Here is a 20,721-nt window from a genome sequence, read left to right as displayed (position 1 = left end):
TTCTGAGACTTATGGCCAACTGTTAGGCCATGTGCATGGAATCTTACGTAAGAAGTGGGAAACAGTAAGATCTGGAGAAAAAATTAAATTTTTGATATAAATTTTTAAAAAAGAATTTAACTGCTGCAAATTTTAATGATATTTGCAGAGGAACATAGTCAGCTGCATGCATTGGCATAGAAAGCCTCCTGTAAATGACAGCATGCATGATCTGATATGATTCCTTTCCAAATCTGAATAGGAAACAAAATTAATTTCTCATTATATAGATTAGAATTGTATTTTGTGCAGAAACTGTTCTGGACAAAGAAAACCTTTATTGTTGTTCTTCCTCAGATACTAACTACCTGTGTTTTGTTTTGTTTTTCAGCATGATTTTCTTTTTTTTTTTTTTCTTAACTTATTTATTCACTTGACAGCTTGATATCATCTCCCTTCACTCCTTTTCTCTTATTCCAATTCTTCCATCTTCCATCTCCTTATTCTCTTCTTCTCAGAAGAGGGAAGGACCCCAATGGGTACAATGCCACCGTGGCAGTATTTTTTATTAGGAATTGTAACTCACTGATTTAAGTATACTACCTGAACACAGAGCTCCATTATTGCCCCAAGTCTCCACATCTTTGGTGCACATACCAATGTGCCCATATTACTACCTCAGTTCTGGGGTGAGACTTAGATACACACACACACAAACACACACACACTCACATGGAGAGAGACACACAGAGAGAAACAGGTTTTAAATGACATGGGGAGAAAAGCTAGAATCATTCCCCATGTAATTCCTCAGCATAATTCTATCAGAGGGGTCATGTGTCTGTATGAATCTGGAAAGGCATAGATGTTTAAACTTTTGTTTGATTAGGGAATATGTTTCAGGTTGTCTTCACAATACCTGTTAGCATCACAGAAGGCAGTAGTGTTTTCAAAGAAATATATATTGTAAAATATCTATAAAAAGTACAGATGCTATATTCTACATTCATGAATACATTTTGAAAACTAACCAAGAACATAGTTTTCTTGGATTCTCTCAATAATGTCCACTGTTTTTCTATTTTTTTCATTGATTTTACATGTTTAAGAATATATTCTAAGTTTACAAAGTACATTTGCATGATAGAATATTTAACTAATTTATTTCATTTTAAACCCACACGGATTAATAATTCATATTAGCAGAATTGAGAAAACAACAAAAAGCCGACACGCACATGGAAACTAAACAACTTACTACTCAATGACAGCTGGGTTAAGGAAGAAATAAAGAAAGAAATTAAAGACTCCCTAGAATTCAATGAAAAGGAAGGCACAACATACCCAAATTTATGGGACACACTGAAAGCAGTGCTCAGAGGAAAATTTATAGCACTAAGTGCCTGCAAGAAGAAATTCGTAACATCACATACAAACAACTTAATGGCCCAACTGAAAACCCTAGAACAAAAAGAAGCAGATACACCCAAAAGGAGCAGACGGCTGGAAATAATCAAACTAAGGGCTGAAATCAATCAACTAGAAACAAATAAAACTATCCAAAGAATCAATGAAACAAAAAGCTGGTTCTTTGAGAAAATCAACAAGATAGACAAACCCATAGCCAAACTAACTAAAAAGCAGAGAGAAACTATCCAGATCAGCAAAATCAGAAATGAAAATGGGGACATAACCACAGACATTGAGGAAATCCAAACAATTATTAGGTCATACTACAAAAGCCTATATGCCACAAAATTTGAGAATCTAAATGAAATGGATAATTTTCTTGAAAGATTCCATCTACCAAACTAAGTCAAGATCAGGTAGAAAGACTGAATAGCCCTATATCTCCCAAGGAAATCGAAGCAGTCATTAACAGTCTCCCCTCCAAAAAAAGCCCTGGACCAGATGGCTTCAGCGCAGAATTCTACAAGACCTTCAAAGAAGTGCTAACTCCAATTCTCCTCAAGCTATTCCACAAAATAGAAACAGAAGGAACACTACCAAACTCATTCTATGAAGCCACAGTCACCTTAATACCTAACCACACAAAGACCCAACAAAAAAAGAGAACTTTAGGCCTATCTCTCTTATGAACATTGACGCAAAAATACTCAATAAAATACTTGCAAACCGAATCCAAGAACACATCAAAGATATCATCCACCATGACCAAGTAGGTTTCATCCCTGGCATGCAAGGGTGGTTCAACATACGGAAATCCATCAATGTAATCCACTACATAAACAAACTGAAGGAGAAAATGGAGGTTCCCATGTTCAAGTCTTTTTGATCCAAACCTTCTACCTCTCTTTGCTCCCCCAAAAGTTTTAAATGTACACCTAAAAGAATTTTCTCTGTAACCTACTTAACTTTGTCTTCAGCCTATAAATATGTTCCAATATTCTGCCAGATTAGTATATAGAATAATAGATGTAACATAAAAATAAAATGGAATAAATCATAAGGAGTAAGAAGAGAAGGGCAGCTGAATCTGCAAATGGAAAATAGGTTCTTGGAGGCTAGAGTGATGGCTTAAGAGCACTGGCTGCTCTTGATAAGGACAAGGGAATATACCTAATCATATTGTTCCAGTTTATAAAGATGCCTTACTTCATTAGAAGTTCTCAAAATGGTAAAGAATGGCTTCCTACATCTGTAGAAACATATGTGTTTGTGTTGAGGGGAATTCTTTACTTTGTATCATGTCTAAGAAAATGAATTATAAAATGAGACTTTTTTGTTTTTGTTTTTGTTTTTGTTTTGTTTTTGTTTTTGTCTTTGTTTCGTGTGTGTGTGTGTGTGTGTGTGTGTGTGTGTGTGTGTGTGTGACCTACAGGAGGAAGATTATATATGATTCTTTTTTTCTTTAATTTTTTGGTAAATTTATTTCTCATACCTTTTTATATTGTTTTAATACTATATATTCTTTTTAAAACTTTATTCTTCTTTATTTCATCTCTCTCCACTCATCACAGTTCCCCCATCACCTCCACTAACTAGAGGATCATCTCATTAGATGCTGAAAACGCCTTTGAGAAATTCAAAACTCCTTCAGAATAAAAGTCTTGGAAAGACAATGTATAATAGGGACATACCTAAATATAGTAAAGGCAAGTTACAGCAAGCCTATAGCCAACATCAAATTAATGGAGAGAAACTAAGAGCAATTCCACTAAAATCAGAAAGAAGACAAGTCTCTCCACTCTCTGCATATCTACTGTAGGTAGCATTTGAAGTTTTAGCTAGAGTAATAAGAAAACTGAAAGAGATCAAGCGATACAAATTGGAAAGAAAAAAGCTAAAGTATTATTTACAGATGACAATGATTTTTACTAGGGAAGTCCTACGGCTCATAAACACCTTCAGTGAAGTGGTTGAATACAATATCAACCCACCCAAATCAGTAGCCTCCCCTGTATACAAATGACAAATGGGCTGAGAAAGAAATCAGGAAAATAACATCTTTCAAAATAGCTAAAAATAATATAAAATATCTTGGGTAACTAACCAAGAAAGTGAAAATTGTTAGGAAAATAACTTCAAGTCTTGGAAGAAATAAATTGAAGAAGACATCAGAAGATAGAAAGATCTACCATGATCATGGATCACTAGGATTAACACAGTAAAAATTTCCACCTTATAAAAATTAAACAGTCTACAATTTCCATCAAAATTCTAACACAATTCTTACAGAGCTTGAAACAACAATAGTCAATCTTATTTTAAAAAAAAATCCAAGATAGCTAAAACAAACCTGTACAATAAAAGAAGTTCTCAGGGTACCACCATTCTAGATTTCAAGTTGTACAACAGAGCTACTATGGACAACTGAAATGGGATGGGCATTAGAAGTGGGAGAAAACAGGGAACAGGACAGGAGCCTACCATAGAGAGCCTCTTAAAGACTCTACCCAGCAGGGTATTAAAGCAGATGCTGAGACTCATAGCCAAACTTTGGGCAGAGTGTAGGGAATCTTATGAAAGAAGGGGGAGAGAGTAAGACCTGGAGGGAATAGGAGCTCCACAAGGAGAGCAACAGAACCATAAAATCTGGGCACAGGGGTCTTTTCTGAGACTAATACTCCAACTAACGACCATGCATGGGGATAACAACCTAGAGCCCCTACACAGATGTTGCCCATGGCAGCTCAGTATCCTATCCAAGTGGGTTCTCTAGTAATGATAACAGGTACTAGCTCTGACATGAACTCAGTGGCTGGCTCTTTGATTACACCCCCACCCCTGAGGGAGGAACAGCCTTACCAGGCCACAGAGGAGGACAATGTAGCCAGTCCTAGTGAGACCTAATAGTCAGATGGAAGAGGAAGAAGGTCTCTTCTATCAGTAGACGGTGGGAGGGGCATGGGAGGAGAAGAGAGAGCGAGGGTGGATTGAGAGGGGACAAGGGAGGGATACAGGTGGAATACAAGATGAATAAATTGTAATTAAAAATAAATTAATTGAAAAAGGAAGCCATAAATACACACTGTAAAACGAAAGCATCTTCAACATATTCTACATGTAGAAGAATACAGAAAGGTGAATATTTATCACTCTGAACAAAACTCAAGATTAAGTGGATCAAAGACCTCAAAATAAAACCAGATACACTGAACCTAACAGAAGATAAAGTGGGGAATATGCTTGAACTCACTAGCACAGGAGGCAACTTCCAGAACACAACACTGATAGTACAGGCACTAAAATCAACAATTAATAAATGAGATGTCATGAAACCAAAACAGCTTTTGTAAAGAACACCATCCATAGTATTCTTAAGAGGCCTAGAGAGGTTAAGTAATAAGGAGGTCTCATTGGGGATGCATGGTTCTTTGGGATACGAGTAGTAGGGAGAGATGGAAACTCCCTGAAACCTACAAGGGCAACCCCAGCTAAGCCTCTTAGAAATAGAAGATATGGAGTCTGAATAGGCCACCTGTGGTAATCAGCAAGGCTTCCAGAGGTTGCATTGTGACTTCGACTCAGCCATACAACTTTCAACCTATAATTTGTCCTGCTTCTAACATGCACCAGGGTAATGGTGTCTCAGAACTTGTGGGAGTGGCCAACAAATGACTTGTCCAAATTGAAGCCCAGCAAGGGAAGCCCATGGCAGAGGGGAAGCCCATGTCTGAGCTTGTATGGGTGGTCAGGAACTAGAAGCTGGTCAACACAGAGACCCAGGATGGAACCAAATATGATTGGGAATAATTTAGTGAAATGATTCCTAAAGATATTCCACAATGGTCATAGATCTGTGAGTAGTCCAATCATCAGAGAAGCTTCCTCTAAAAGCTGATGGGAACAGATGCAAACACCCACAGCCAAACATTAGATGGAGCTTGAGGAGCATGCAGTAGAGGGTGAGAATTCTAGGAGCAAGAGGGGTTGAGGACACCAGGAGAACATGGCACACAGAATTAAATAAGCAGGGGTCATTGGGGCTGCCAGAGACTTAAGTAACAACCATGGAGTCTGTATGGGTCTGAGCTAGACCCTCTGCATTTATGTTACGATTGTGTAGCTTGGTGTACTTGTGGGACTCGGAACAGTGGGAGTGAGAGGGGAGTCTCTGACTCTTGCCTGCTCTTGCAGACTCTTTTCTCCTACTAGGTTTCTTCTTCCTGCCTCAATATGAGTGTTTTTGCCTAGTATTATTATAACTTGTTATCCAGTGTTTGGTTGGCATCCTTGGAATGACTGCTCTTTTCTGTAGGCACACTTTATATTCTGACCAGTTTTTCTTTCCCCCTACAACTTCTTTGATTGTGTCTAGAGAACAATGTTTCCTTAGGGTCATCAATTTCCTCTGAATCTTACAATCTGTTTGCTTCTTTTTTATTTTAAATTTTATCAATTACACTTTATTCACTTTGTATCCCCCAATAAACCCCTCCTTCCTCTCATCCTAATCCCCCCTTCCCTCCCCCTTCTCCACACATGCCCCTCCCCAAGTCCAATGATAGGGAGGTCTTCCTCTCTTTCCTTTTGATCCTAGTCTATCAGATATCATCAGGAGTGGCTGTATTGTCATCTTCTGTGACCTGGTGAGGCTGCTTCCCCCTCAAGGGGAGGTGATCAAAGAGCAGGCCAATCAGATTGTGTCAGAGGCAGTCCCTTTTCCCATTACTATGGAACCCACTTGGATACTGAAATGCCATGGGATACGTATGTGTAGGGGTTCTAGGTTATCTCCATGCATGGTACTTGGTTGGAGTATGAGTCTCTGGAAAGACCACTGTGTTCAAATTTTCTGGTTCTGTTGCTCTCCTTTTGGAGCTCCTGTCCTCTCCAGATCTTACTATTTACCACTTCTTACATAAGATTCCATGCACTCTGCCCAACAGTTGGCGATAAGTCTCAACATCTGCTTTGATAGTCTTCAGGGCACAGCCTTTCAGAGGCCCTCTGTGGCAGGTTCCTAACTTGTTTCCTGTTTTCTTCTTCTTCTGATGTCCATCCTCTTTGCCTTTGGGAATGAGGATTGAGCATTTTAGCCAGAGTCCTCCCTCTTGATTACTTTCTTTATGTATAAATATTTTAGTAGGTTTATCCTATATTATATGTCTACATGAGTGAGTATATACCGTGTGTGTCTTTCTGCTTTTGGGACAGCACACTCAGGATGATCTTTTCCAGTTCCCACCATTTACCTGCAAATTTCATGATTTCCTTGCTTTTCCTTGCTGCATAATATTCCATTGTGTAGATATACCACAATTTCTGTATGCATTCTGTAGTTGAGGGGCATCTAGGTTGTTTCCAGCTTCTGGCTATTACAAATAAAGTTGCTACAAACACGGTTGAGCAAATGTCCTTATTGTGTACTTGGGCATCTTTTGGACATATGCTAGGGGTGGTATAGCTGGATCTTGAGGAAGTGCTATTCCTAGTTGTCTGAGAAAGTTCCAGATTGTTTTCCAGAGTGGTTGTACAAGTTTACATTTTCACCAGCAGTGGAGGAGGGTTCCCCTTTCTGCACTATCTCTCCAGCATGTGTTGTTACTTGAGTTTTTCATCTTGGCCTTTCTGATGGGTGTAATGTGAAATCTCAGGGTCATTTTGATTTGCATTTCTCTGATAGCTAATAACGTTGAGCATTTCTTTAAGTGTTTCTCTGCCATTCGATATTCCTCTATTGAGAATGCTCTGTTTAGTTCTGTTCCCCATTTTTTTAATTGGATTACTTGGTTGGTTGCTTTTCGGCTTCTTTAGTTCTTTTTTTGTCAATTTATTATTATTATTAATTACACTTTATTCATTTTGTATCCCCCCCATAAGCCCCTCCCTCCTCCCCTCCGGATCCCACCCTTCCTCCCCATTCTGCATGCATGTTCCTCCCCAAGTCCACTGATAGGGGAGGTCCTCCTCTCCTTCTTTCTGATCTTAGTCTATCAGATAACATCAGGAATGGCTTCATTGTCTTCTGTGGCCTGGTAAGGCTGCTCCCCCCTCAGGGGGAGGTGATCAAAGAGCAGGCCAATCAGTTTATGTAAGAGGCAGTCCCTGTTCCCATTACTATGTAACCCACTTGGACACTAAACTGCCATGGGCTACATCTGTGCCGGTGTTCTAGGTTATCTCCATGAATAGTCCTTGGTTGGAGTATGAGTCTCTGGGAAGTTCCCTGTGTTCAAATTTTCTTGTTCTGTTGCTCTCTATAAGAACTAGAAGAAGATATCAGAAGATGGAAAGATCTCCCATGCTCATGGCTTGGCAGAATTAACATAGTAAAAATGGCTATCTTACCAAAAGCAATCTACAGATTCAATGCAATTCCCATCAAATTACCAACACAATTATTTACAGACCTTGAGAGAAAAATTCTCAACTTCCTATGGAATAACAAGAAACCCAGAATTGCTAAAACAATCCTCTACAATAAAAGATCTAGTGGAGGTATCTCCATCCCTGTTCTTAATCTGTACTATAGAGCAACAGTAATAAAAACTGCATGGTACTGGCATAGAAACAGAATGGTGGATCAATGGAACCAAACAGAAGACCCAGAAATAAACTCACACACTTATGGACACCTGATCTTTGACAAAGTTGCCAAAACCATACAATGGAAAAAAGGCAGCATCTTCAACAAATGGATGTCTACATGCAGAAAAATGAAAATAGATCCATATTTATCACCCTGCACAAAACTAAAGCCCAAATGTATCAAAGATCTCAGCATAAAACCAGATACTCTAAATCGGTTAGAAGAAAAAGTGGGGAAGAGCCTAGAACTCATTGGCACAGGAGATAACTTCCTGAACAGAACACCAACAGCACAGGCTCAATAAATGGGACCTCATGAAACTGAAAAGCTTCTGTAAAGCAAAGGACACTGTCATCAAAACAAAACAAATGCTTACAGATTGGGAAAGAATCTTCACCAATCCTCTGACAGCGGGCTGATATCTGTCTGCTTCTTTTACATCTAGAAGCCCTGGGAGGAGGGTTTGATGAAAACACTCGTTTAGGACTGAGTGTTCAAAATTTCTCACTCTGCATAATACCCAGTTCTGGGTCTCCATGTTAGTTTCTATCTACAGAAAAAATAAAATGCTTCTCTGATGATGGTTTTTTTTGTTTTGTTTTGTTTTGTTTTGTTTTTCTTCAGGCCCATAGCTTATCAAGTCTAAGGTTCTAAGCTACCTAAGCAGTGTCAGGAAAGGGTTCTGTCTCATGGAGTAGGCCTTAAATACAAGTGGATAGTGGTTAATTGCCCCCGCAATATCTGTATCATGGCTGCCTGAGCGTATCTTGCATGCAGTTCACCTTTGTAGATTAAGTGGCTTACACTGTTTACCTTTCTCCTCCAGTAGTGTGCAGCGTGTGCACAGTGCCTTGTAATACATCGCCACCAGCCAGGAGTAGTGAAGGCTCAAGTAAGACTCTAACTTGACTTTTCTATATTCTATGATTTATGGAGGTATTTTCTTCAGCAATAAGGCTTTACCATCAGTTGGTAGAGAGTAAATAACAGTGATAGCAACAGCCTGGGTTCTTAACAGGTTTTCATATGTCCTCTTTGGCCAATAACTCAGCTAGGTTTAACCAATTCCTGGCACTGGAGGCTTGTGTTTGTGGCTAAACTTATCTAGTTGGGGCATTGTCTCCTCTTTTATTTGGTGATTCCTTTTTGATCTTGTTCATATGTGCATATAATTTAGCAAGCCTCTGGAGTACTAGGTTTCCATAAGACCCTTTACATGGCCCTTAGTGTTAGGTGTTTCTAACTATATTCTCTCACTACCACTGTCTTCCATCCTCTCTGCACATTTAATCCTACCAATCTAGCCTTTCTCCAACTTCCCATAAGTATATAATGTTTCCATTATATATTATGTTTCCCTTTATTTGGGAGATCCTTTTTCCCCAAAAATGATAAAAAGAATAAAACATAAGCAAAAGTACTCATTTTTTTTTATTTAGTATGTTAGCCTTTCTGACAGGGGTAAATGTAATCTCAAAGTTATTTTAATTTTTATTTCTCTGATTGCTAAGGATGTCAAACATTTGAACAAAATTTTCAGGTGTATATATTTTTCTTTCAAGAAGTCTGTTTAATTCCATGCTTCATTTTTTATTAGAGTTTATTTTATGTTGTAGACATAAACTCTACATCATATGTATAGCTAGCATAGAGTTTTCCAGCTTTGTAGTCTGCCTCTTTCTTTGAATATAGTAGCCTTTGTTCTACAGAAAACTCTTAATTTCATAAATTCTCATTTATTAGTTGTTGTTCTTGGTTTCTATAGTACTTGTTCAGAGGTCTTGTTCAGAATTTCTTTCTTATGCCTAGAAAACTGAATCACATGTGCCCCTGTGTGTGTCTGAACATGTATGTGGATGTATGTGTGTGTGTACAGATGTGTTTGTGTCTTTGTGCACACGTGTGTGCACCTGTGTGCCTATAAAGTCTAGAAGAGAGTAAGACATTTCATGGAGCTCGAGTTGCAGGTCATTCTGAGCCATCTGACATGGGAAGGAGAACCAAGCTCATGCCTTCATGTCTTCTGGAAGAGCGTTGACACCACTTAACTGCCAAGCAACGTCCTTAGCCCAACTTTATTCATTGTAGACAGGGTCTCTCACTGAAACTAAAGCTTTCCTAAGCTATTGGGCTAAAAGACTCATTGATACACTACTCCCTTCTCCAGAAAGAGGTACGGGGAGAGCTGTGAATTTGGTCATGCTTTGATTTAAAATGGATACTGGCACTCAGAGCTTGTTTAGGAAGCTCTCTTATAGACTGATATATACTAGATTTAATCAGGGGTAAAATATATCATTCATATTTCACTGAATACACAAGATTAATAGCCTGGAAAGAATAGTTATAGACAGTTTGGTAATACCATGAAAAGATTTAGACACAACCGCAGAGTATACTTGGTTTGAGTTCAAGAAACAGTTGTGAGGGTTAAATATTCTCTCTAAGATTCATGTAGATATTGCATGTCTAATTCATATTTTTATGTGGTAAAGTGTTGGACTGTGTATGATCCTTAAGATCTAATTGAGTAATGAATGTTAAATCTTGCGAACTGAACATTCAGATCACAGATTAGTTTGTCAATAAAGAGTCGCTATCTTATAAAAGCAAGTTTGTCTGTTTCTCATGTTTCATGAGTACTCTATATCAATGACTGATGTGGCATTAGGATCAATGCATAGGATCTCTAGATGTAATTTCTTTATTTTGTCCTCACAGCCACTATAAAATTCCTCAGCTTAATAACAAACAAGAATTAGGAAAATATTCAAAATAATTAGAATGTTTAGGAAAATAAATGTTTTCCAAATTGCTATAAAGAAATAATAAGTTTGCTTTCCCTCAAGAGGTCTTATTCCCCTGCAGCAATCCTGGGGGACATTTTAAATTGACCCATTTATCCAAGGCAAACATATAAGGGAGGAGTCTCTAAATCTTGTAGGTTTAATTTATTGACCAAGTTGCTTAATACCTGCCCACACAATATTAAGCATTTAGATATGAAATGCTGCTGAAACAACTCAGGTTGGTAACAAATGGGTAGGTTTAGTAAGTTTATATCTTACATTTTTTTCTTTTTTCTTGTCATTATAGGCATACTTTACCTATACACACTATGTTTAAAAGGCTGGAGACAATGAAACATGGCTTCACAGCACCCACTGATTTTTATAATTATCTTTTATTGTTGGATGGCATTTAGAAATTATTCCTTGATGTTTATTTTATATATAATAAGAAATATATGCACAAACATACCTTAAAATATATATATATTTAGGTCGTATTGAGTGATATGTAGTAGACTATTAATTTGTTAACGTATTGAAGAACAGAGGTATTAAATCAAAACATACCTACTACAAAACATTCCCAAACTAGAAAACATGATTTGGATCCTGGATTCAAAGAAGATCTGGCAACAAAGATGGAACTCTTCGAGTAGAATATGCATTTTTGCTTCTTACCTCATGTAGAAACAATCCTCACAATATTGGCAATTTACTTTGAGATCTTTTATATACATATATATAGTTTTGTCTTTAAGTAACACAGAATTCAGTTAAATCATCTTGAAGTGCTTTCTACATTTTCACAGGTGTCATTTTCCCATTACCATATAATCAGTATAAGAATCCTGTATTTTCTATTCTTATCTGTCTCCTGCTGAACCATTACTCAGGTTCTCTTGAATTAACACCATATTTTGTACCCTTGTTCGTGCTGGATCATCCTGAGTGCCCATAATGTGATCTGACTTTCCAAGTATGAGTTCCATTATCACTATTTCAATAAGAGATAAAAAGCATACATGAATCACTTAAGTGTATTAGATAAAATGGAGATGATCTGCAGATATGTACACAATCTACATGTATAGTTGATTTTAAGATAGCAAAGAAATTTTGGTATATTCTAACATATTTTTATAATTTATAAAAACTATATTCTAAGACAGTTAATTCTTTTATTAATTTATTTAAATTTATTTTCTTATTATTGAAACAAGGTTTTATACAGCCCAGCATAATTCTGAACTCCTTATTCAGCCACAGATGACACTGAACTCCAAAGATCCTTATGTTTTCCACAACTTGAGCACTATGATTATAATCTTGAGACAGTTTTCTCTTTTATATGTTGCTAGCAATCAGTACTAGACTCTGTGCTATATCTTGTAAGATAGTTTATTTAGATTTTAGACAACATTATACATATTGTTACTTTTTAAAATTAATTAACCACTAGTTTTTGTCTTAAATTTTTATTAATTACTCCAACAATGTACAAATGTATTGAGTTACTCTTAATTATTTTAGTGAGTAGTCTTTCCCACTATCATTGAGTAAATTTTCTTGCTAAACTGAGTGAGTAAAGAGCAGTTGGGAGTAACAATATAGATGAGCATCTATGTATTTTCCTGAAATGATGAGGTTTTCTCTCTTTCTTCCTTTGTAATTTTCCTTTTTAGATTAACCAGTAAGAACTTATGGATAGCCCATGGCAGTTCAGTGTTCAAGTGGGTTACATAGTAATGGGAAGAGGGACTGCTTCTGACATGAACTGATTGGCCTGCTCTTTGATCACCTTCCCCTGAGGGGGGAGCATCCTTACCAGGCCACAGAAGATGACAATGCAGCCACTTGTGATGAGAACTGGTAGACTAAGATCAGAAAGAAGGAGAGGAGGACCTCCCCTATCAGTGGACTTGAGGAGGGGCATGCATGCAGAAATGGAAGGGAGGGTGAGAACAGGAGGGGAGGAGGGAGGGGCTTATGGGGGATACAAAATGAATAAAGTGTAATTAATAAAAGTTAAATGAAAAAATTAAAAAAAGAACGTATAGATATCACCCAAAAAGTCATATTCAAGACAGCATAATGCTGCAAATTACCATGGAGTTGTGGAAAAGACCACTTGCTTTAGACATGGTATTAATCATCAGAAATGGTCCATTATTCAACTCATCTTGCTTAAAAGCTATTTCAAATTTTCATTAGATAAAATTGATACCACATTTTATAAAATGTGAGTATCTATTATTTTTTAGTCTTTTTTTCTTTATTAATTACTCTTTATTCACTTTGTATCCCCCCTGTGGTTCTCTCCCTCCTCCTGTCCTGTCCCAATCCCTCCCTTCCTCCACCCTCTGCATGCATGCCCCTCCCCAAGTCTACTGATAGGGGAGGACTTCTTTTCCTTCCTTCTTATCCTAGTCAATTAGGTCTCATCAGGAGTGGCTGCATTGTCTTCTTCTGTGGCCTGGTAAGGCTGCTTCCCCCTCAGGGAGAGGTAATTAAAGAGCAGGCCAATCAGTTCATGTCAGAGACAGTCCCTGTTCCTACTACAATGGAACCCACTTGGATACTGAAATGCCATGGGCTACATCTGTGCAGGGGTCTTAGGTTATCTTCATGCATGGTCCTTGGTTGGAATAGCAGTCTCAGGAAAGACCCCTGTGCTCAGATTTTTTTGGTTCTGTTGCTCTCCTTGTGGAGTTCCTGTCCTCTCCAGATCTTACTGTTTCCCACTTCTTTCATAAGATTCCCTGCACTGTGCCCAAAAGTTGCCCATAAGTCTCAGCATCTGCATTGATAGTCTGCAGGGCAGAGCTTCTCAGAGGTCCTCTGTGTCAGGCTTTTGACTTGTTCTCTCTTTTCGCCTTCTTCTGATGTCCAGCTTCTTTGCCTTTCTGGATAGGAATTGAGCATTTTAGCAAGAGTCCTCCCTCTTGATTAGTTTCTTTGGGTGTACAGCTTTTAGTAGGTTTATCCTATATTTTATGTCTATATGAGTGAGTATATACTGCATGCCTCTTTCTGCTTCTGGGATAGCTCACTCAGGTGATCTTTTCCAGATCCCACCATTTGCCTGCAAATTTCATGATTTCCTTGTTTTTTTATTGCTGAGTAATATTCCATTGTGTAGATATACCACAATTTATGCATCCATTCCTCCACTGAGGGGCATCTGGGCTGTTTCCAGCTTCTGGCTATTACAAATAAGACTGCTACAAACATGGTTGAGCAAATGTCCTTATTGTGTACTTGAGCCTCTTTTGATAATATGCCTAGGAGTGGTATAGCTGGATCTTGAGGAAGCACTATTCCTAGTTGTCTGAGAAAGTACCAGATTGCTTTCCAGAGTGGTTGTACAAGTGAGCTATCTCAATTGATTGTTCACAGTCAGTTACAGAATATCTATTATTTTAACAAACTATTTTCATTAATATAATTTTATGTGAAGTTGTATATATGCAAGTATGTATCTGTGCATTAAACAAGTTTTTCACTTAAACAAGAATAAATATAGTGGTGTTTTTTTGTCCAACTCATTGTCCTGTAAATCTATAGGCACATAGTGTCTCTCTCTAAGAAGCTAGATAATGTAACTTTCTCCTCCTATTACCAATGAAAGAACTATAGAATTTTTGCCCTACAAAATGTCAGTAACAACAGCTACAATGCCATCATTTCTTTAGAATATAAACTGTAAGTATGCATTGAAAATACATGTGTGTGACCCCAAGCACGTGGTCAGTAGAGGCAAGAAGATCCAAAGTTCAAGATAACTATTAGCTACATACTAGGTTTAAGGTTCTCTGGGCTGCATGAAGGCTAATTTCTGCTCCTTAAAGAAGAAATATGATGTAAATTTTCTATAAAAATGCTTATTACTATTGAAATTACTATGTGTTGGTGAGTAATAATTGCTAAATTTTAGAGTATATTTGCAAAATATCTAGATATGCAAAACATGATTAATTATTTTCTAATTATTAGTCTCTAATATAAAGACTGTTCTGTTTAGAAAGTATTTATGTACCTTAGTAGCTCTACTTTGGTTTATTTTAGCTCTACAGATGTTCACAATTCATGTTAGCAGAAGTGAGAAGATGTTCAATTTCACAGATGTGACAGAATTTGTCCTTTTAGGCTTAACCAGCCGAAAAGAACTGCAAGTACTCTTATTTGTCATCTTTCTCATTGTTTATATTGTCACCATGGTGGGCAACATTGGCATGATGATATTAATTAAGATCAGTCCACAACTTAGCAGCCCAATGTATTTTTTTCTAAACCATTTGTCATTTCTTGATGTATGGTTTTCTTCCAATGTCACTCCTAAAATGCTGGAGAACTTGTTGTCAAAAACAAAAACAATCTCTTATGCTGGCTGCTTGGTACAGTGCTTCTTCTTCATTGCTCCTGTGCACGTGGAGATCTTCATTCTGGCTGTGATGGCCTTTGACAGGTACATGGCAATTGGAAAGCCTCTGCTCTATGGTAGCAAAATGTCAAGGATTGTCTGCATTCGACTGATTTTTTTCCCTTACATATATGGGTTTCTGACTAGTCTGGCTGCAACATTATGGACTTATGGCTTGTACTTCTGTGGGAAAACTGAGATCAACCACTTCTACTGTGCAGATCCACCCCTCATCAAGATGGCCTGTGCGGGGACCTTTGTGAAAGAATATACAATGCTCTTCCTTGCAGGCATTAACTTCACTTATTCCTTGATTGTTGTCATCATTTCCTATCTGTTCATTCTCATTGCTATTCTCAGAATACGCTCAGCGGAAGGTAGGTGCAAGGCATTTTCCACCTGTGGATCTCACCTCACTGCAGTGGGCATATTTTATGGTACTCTCATCTTCATGTACCTCAGAAGACCCACTGAGGAGTCAGTGGAGCAAGGAAAGATGGTAGCTGTGTTCTATACCACAGTGATCCCCATGTTGAATCCTATGATCTACAGTCTGCGGAACAAGGATGTCAAGGAAGCCATGGACAAAGTGATTAGCAAGAAGATCTTAATAAAATAAACTAAAACTTCTATTTTGGTTGTTATTATTTGTCAGGAAAATGGTTACTATTTCAAACATAAGAAAAGGAACATTAAGAGTATGAGTAGAAAGAAAAAATAAGTTACACAAATGAGAGAAAAATAAAGTGGATTGGTACTTGCTGGTGAATGCACTGAACATTGATTCCTATGGGAAAAAAAAATTGAAATGGCACTATGTGGAACTCTTAGATTTACTAGCTTAAATATTAACTTGCTTACCCAGAACTGAAATATGTTCCTATTTTTATTTAAATGTGTACCAGGTAAATCTGTGATTTTTTTTATACATTTAGAAGTTACTTTTGCAGGCATAAAATATTGTAAGAACATGATAATGCCTAGGTGCTTTTTTTTTCTTTCATTTTTTTCTTCACAATTTATTCATTATATATCCTGATTGAAGCCCCCTACTTTACCTCCCCCCAGTCTCACTGTCCCTCTCTTTTTCCTTCATCCCCTTCCCCTAGTTCACCAAAAGGGTTGATTCTCGACTATTGCCATCTGCCCATGGCTTGTTAAATCTCATCAGGACTGCCTGGGTCCTCTTCCTCTCTGACCCTGCAAGGCTGCATCACCAGGGGCTAGTGATGAGAGAACAGTCAACTGAGTTCCTCACAGAGGCAGCCCCTGCTCCCCTCCCTCAGGGATCCACATGCAGACTGAGCTGCCAATTGGCCACATCTAGGTCCTCTCCGTGCATGGTCCTCCTTTGGTGCAACAATTTCTGCAGGACCCCCCCCCCCCGGGCTCATATCTTTTAGCTTTATTTCCTTGTGTGGCTCCTGTACCCTCCATGTCTGTCTAATCCCACAGCTCTCTTCCTCCATAAGGCTACCTGCACTGCCCAAAGATTGGCCCTGCTTCTTAGCATCTGCCTTGATCCCCTGTTGGGAGAATCCTTTCAGAGGACGCTCTAGAGTAGACTCCCATCTTGTTTGCTCTCTTCCACCACTTCTGGTGGTCTATCCTGTTTGCCCTCTGAATGAGATTTAGGATTCCTCCCTAGGGTCCTCCTTAGTGTTTAGCTTTTTTAGGTCTGCAGATTTTAGTACAGTTAGCCTATAAAATATGGCTAATATCCACTTATAAGCGAGTGTATACTATGCCTGTCTTTCTGTTTCTGGGTTACTTCACTTAAAATGATGTCTTCCAGTCCCATCCATTTGCCTGTAAATTACACGATTTCCTTGATTTTAATACCTGAGTAGTATTCCATTGTGTAAATGTACTACAATTTCTGTATCCGTTCTTTCATTGAGGGACATCTAGATTTTTCCAGATTCTTTCTATTACAAATAAAGCTACTATAAACATAGTTGGGCAAATGTCTTTATTGAATGGTGGAGCTTCTTTTGGGTATATGCCCAGGAGTGGTAAAGCTGGATCTAGGGGTACTGTTAGTCCCAGTTTTCTGAGAGAGCCCTGGATCGATTTCCAAGAGTTTTACAAGTTTGCACTCCCAACAGCAATGGAAGAGGGTTCCTCTTTCTCTACATCCTCTCTAGCATGTGGTGTCACTTGAGGTTTTTTTTCTAATAAACAAAATATTTCATTTATATGAAACCTCAATAAAGAAAATTCTTCAAAGCAAATCAGTGATGAGTGGGACTGCCAGGGATAATGTATGAGCAAAATATTTTGGTGTGTGTACACAAACTTAGACACACACACGATGTACATATACATGTACATAGACACATGCACTTACATGGCCATGAATGTGTACATATAAAGGCACTTATATGTGTACATATAAGGGTTTTACTTATTTTTTACAGTATTTACATTTTATTAGGTTTGTATCCCAGCTGTAGCTCTCTCCCTCATTCCCTCCCAATCCCACTCTCCCTCCCTCCCTCATCTCCTCCCTGACCCTCTCTAAGTCCATTGATAGTGGAGGTCTTGCTCCTCTTCCATCTGACCCTAGTTTATGAGGTCTCATCAGGACTGGCTGAATGTCCTCCTCTGTGGCCTCAGAAGGCTGTTCCTCCCTTGGTGGGCAGTAGGGGGGAGGGTCAAACAGCCAGCCCCTGAGTTCATGTCACAATAGAATACTACTCAGCAATTAAAAACAAGGAAACAATGAAATTTGTAGCCAAATGGTGGGATCTAGAAAAGATCATCCTGAGTGAGCTATCCCAGAAGCAGAAAGACACACACGGTATGTACTCACCTATAAGAAAGGAAAAACATACTAAAAGCTGTACACCCAAAGAAGCTAAACAAGAAGGAGGACCCGGGGTAAGATAATCAGTCCTCACTTAGAAAGACAAATGGGATGGACATTTGAAGAAGGAGAAAACAGGAAAGAGGACAGGAGCCCACCACAGAGGGCCTCTGAACAACTGCCTAGAGTGTATCAAAGTAGATGCTGAAATTCTTAACCAAACTTCGGGCAGAGTGAGGGAATACTATGAAAGCAGGGGGAGTTAGTAAGACCTGGAGAGGGCAGGAGATCCACAAAGAGAGCAACAGAACCAAAATATCTGGGCACAGGGGTATTTTCTGAGATTGATTCTCCAACCAAGGTCGATTCATGTATATAACCTAGAACCCCTGCACAGATGTAGCCCATGGCAGCTCAATATCCAAGTGGGTTACCCTAGTAAGGGGAACAGGGATTGTCACTTGAGCTTTTGATCTTAGCCATTCTGATGGCTGTAATTCCAGGGTCGTTTTGATTTGTATCTCCCTAATGGCTAAGGACTTTGAGCATTTCTTTAAGTGTTTCTCTGCATTTGATATTTCACTATTGAGAATTCTCTGTTAATAAAAGGATCAAAACAACCCAAGTATCCCAGAGAAGAAAATGGTTAAATCATCTCACCTTCCCTTCTCACTTGACAGTAGAATGTTTTTGAAGAACTGCTCATAATGTTGGTAATTCTGGAGTGGACAGTTTTGAAGCTGTGCAGATTTAAGAGCATTGTGAATTGCAAAGATGTGTAAAAAGATTATTATGAACAATCATAGGGAAATATGTATGCAATAAAATAATAGTTCATATTTGTTGTAAAAAAAAAAAGAGAATTCTCTGTTTACTTCTGTACCCTATTTTTAATTGGAGTGTTGGTTTGTTGGTGTTTAACTCCGTAAGTTCTTTATATGTTTTGGATCACATCTAGGGTTTGTGAAGATCTTTCATACACATCTTTCACTTGCTTGATTAGAGTAACACCAAGGTACTTTTTGTTATTTGTGGCTGTTGTGAAGGGTGTTGTTTCCCTAATTTCTTTTTCAGCTTTTTCGTCTTTTATATAAAGAAGGGCTACTGATTTTTTTTTTAGTTAATTTTGTATCCAGCTACTTTGCTGAAGGTGTTTATCAGCTGAAAGAGTTCTCTGGTAGAAATTTTGGGGTCGCTCATGTAGACTATTATATCATCTGCCAATAGTTATACTTTGATTTTTTTTCCCTTTCCAATGTGTGTCCCCTTAATACCCTTCAGTTTATTATTGCCCCAGCTAGGACTTCAAATACCCCGATTTTAAAATTGGATTACTTGGTTTGTTGGTGTTTAAATTCTTAAGCAATTCTTTAAGTGTTTCTCTGCCATTTTATATTACTCTGTTGAGAATTCTCTGCTTAACTCTGTACCCTATATCTTTTGTAGTTTTTATAACATTATTTATTTATTACAATTTATTCACTTTGTCCTCTGCAGCTTCCTTTGTCATCCCCTCCCATTCCCACCATCCTTACTCTTCTCCCCCTATGCCCTTTCCCTTAGTCCCAGATGGGAGAGGATCTCCTCCCCTTCTATCTGCCCTAACATATTAGATCTTATCAAGACTGGTTGCATCACTTTTTAACTAAATTTTTATTTTTTATATTAATTAGTTTATTATCTTTGTATCCCAGCTGTAGCCCCTCCCTCATTCCCTCCCAATCCTACCCTTCCTCCCTCATCTCCTTCAATGCCACTCTCCAAGTCGACTGATAGGGGAGGTCCTCCTCCCATTCCATCTGACCCTAGCTTATCAGAACTCATCAGGACTATGTGCATTGTCCTCCTCTGTGGCTTGGCAAGGCTGCTCTCTCCTCGGGGGGTGGAGGGGAGGAGAGTGAACAAAGAGGCAGCCACTGAGTTCATGTCAGAGACAGTCCCTGTTCCTATTACTAGGGAGCCCACTTGAATACTGAATCCATGGGCTATGTCTGAGCAGGAGTTCTAGGTTATATCTATGCATGGTCCTTCATTGGAGAATCAGTCTTAGACGAGACCCCTGTGCTCAGATATATTTGGTCCTTTGGAGCTCCTGTCCTGTCCAGCTCTTACTAACTTCCCCTTCTTTCATATGATTCCCTGCACTCTGCCCAAAGTTTGGTTAAGAATCACAGCATCCGTTTTGATACACTGCTGGGTAGAGTCTTTCAGAGGCCCTCTGTGATAGGCTCCTGTCCTCTTTCCTGTGTTCTCCTTCTTCTGATGTTCATCCTATTTGACTTTCTGAGTGAGGATTGATCATCTTACCCACAGTCCTCCTTCTTGTTTAGCTTCTTTAAGCGTACAGAATTTAGTATGTTTATCCTAGATTATAGGTCTAGCATCCACTTATAAGTGAGTATATACCGTGTGTGTCTTTCTGCTTCTGGGATACCTCAATCAGGATTATCTTTTCTAGATCCCACAATTTGCCTGCAAATTTCATGATTTCCTTGTTTTTAATTGCTGAGTAGTATTCCATTGTGTAAATGTACCACAATTTCTGTATCCATTCCTCTGTTGATGGGCATCTGGATTGTTTCCAGGTTCTGGCTATTACAAATAACACTGTTATGAACATGGTTGAACAAACGTCCTTGTTGTATACTTGAGCATCTTTTGTATAGATGCCTAGGAGTAATATAGCTGGATCTTGAGAAAGCACTATTCCTAAATGTCTGAGAAA

At 38.4% G+C, this 20,721-nt stretch overlaps 1 protein-coding gene across 1 annotated transcript; it reads left to right on the top strand.

The window, feature by feature from the left end:
* Positions 1 to 14,848: 14,848 nt before the first annotated feature.
* LOC110542235 (olfactory receptor 5M3) lies at positions 14,849 to 16,147 on the top strand. Its single transcript, XM_021628867.2, has one exon. It carries the CDS (start codon positions 14,874 to 14,876, stop codon positions 15,804 to 15,806), a length of 933 nt encoding a protein of 310 aa, XP_021484542.2. The 5' UTR covers positions 14,849 to 14,873; the 3' UTR covers positions 15,807 to 16,147.
* Positions 16,148 to 20,721: the final 4,574 nt, after the last annotated feature.

Source organism: Meriones unguiculatus, chromosome 8, assembly GCF_030254825.1.
Source record: "Meriones unguiculatus strain TT.TT164.6M chromosome 8, Bangor_MerUng_6.1, whole genome shotgun sequence".
In the NCBI taxonomy this organism is placed as follows: Eukaryota; Metazoa; Chordata; class Mammalia; order Rodentia; family Muridae; genus Meriones; species Meriones unguiculatus.
This window is presented reverse-complemented; position numbering and strand designations above follow the sequence as displayed.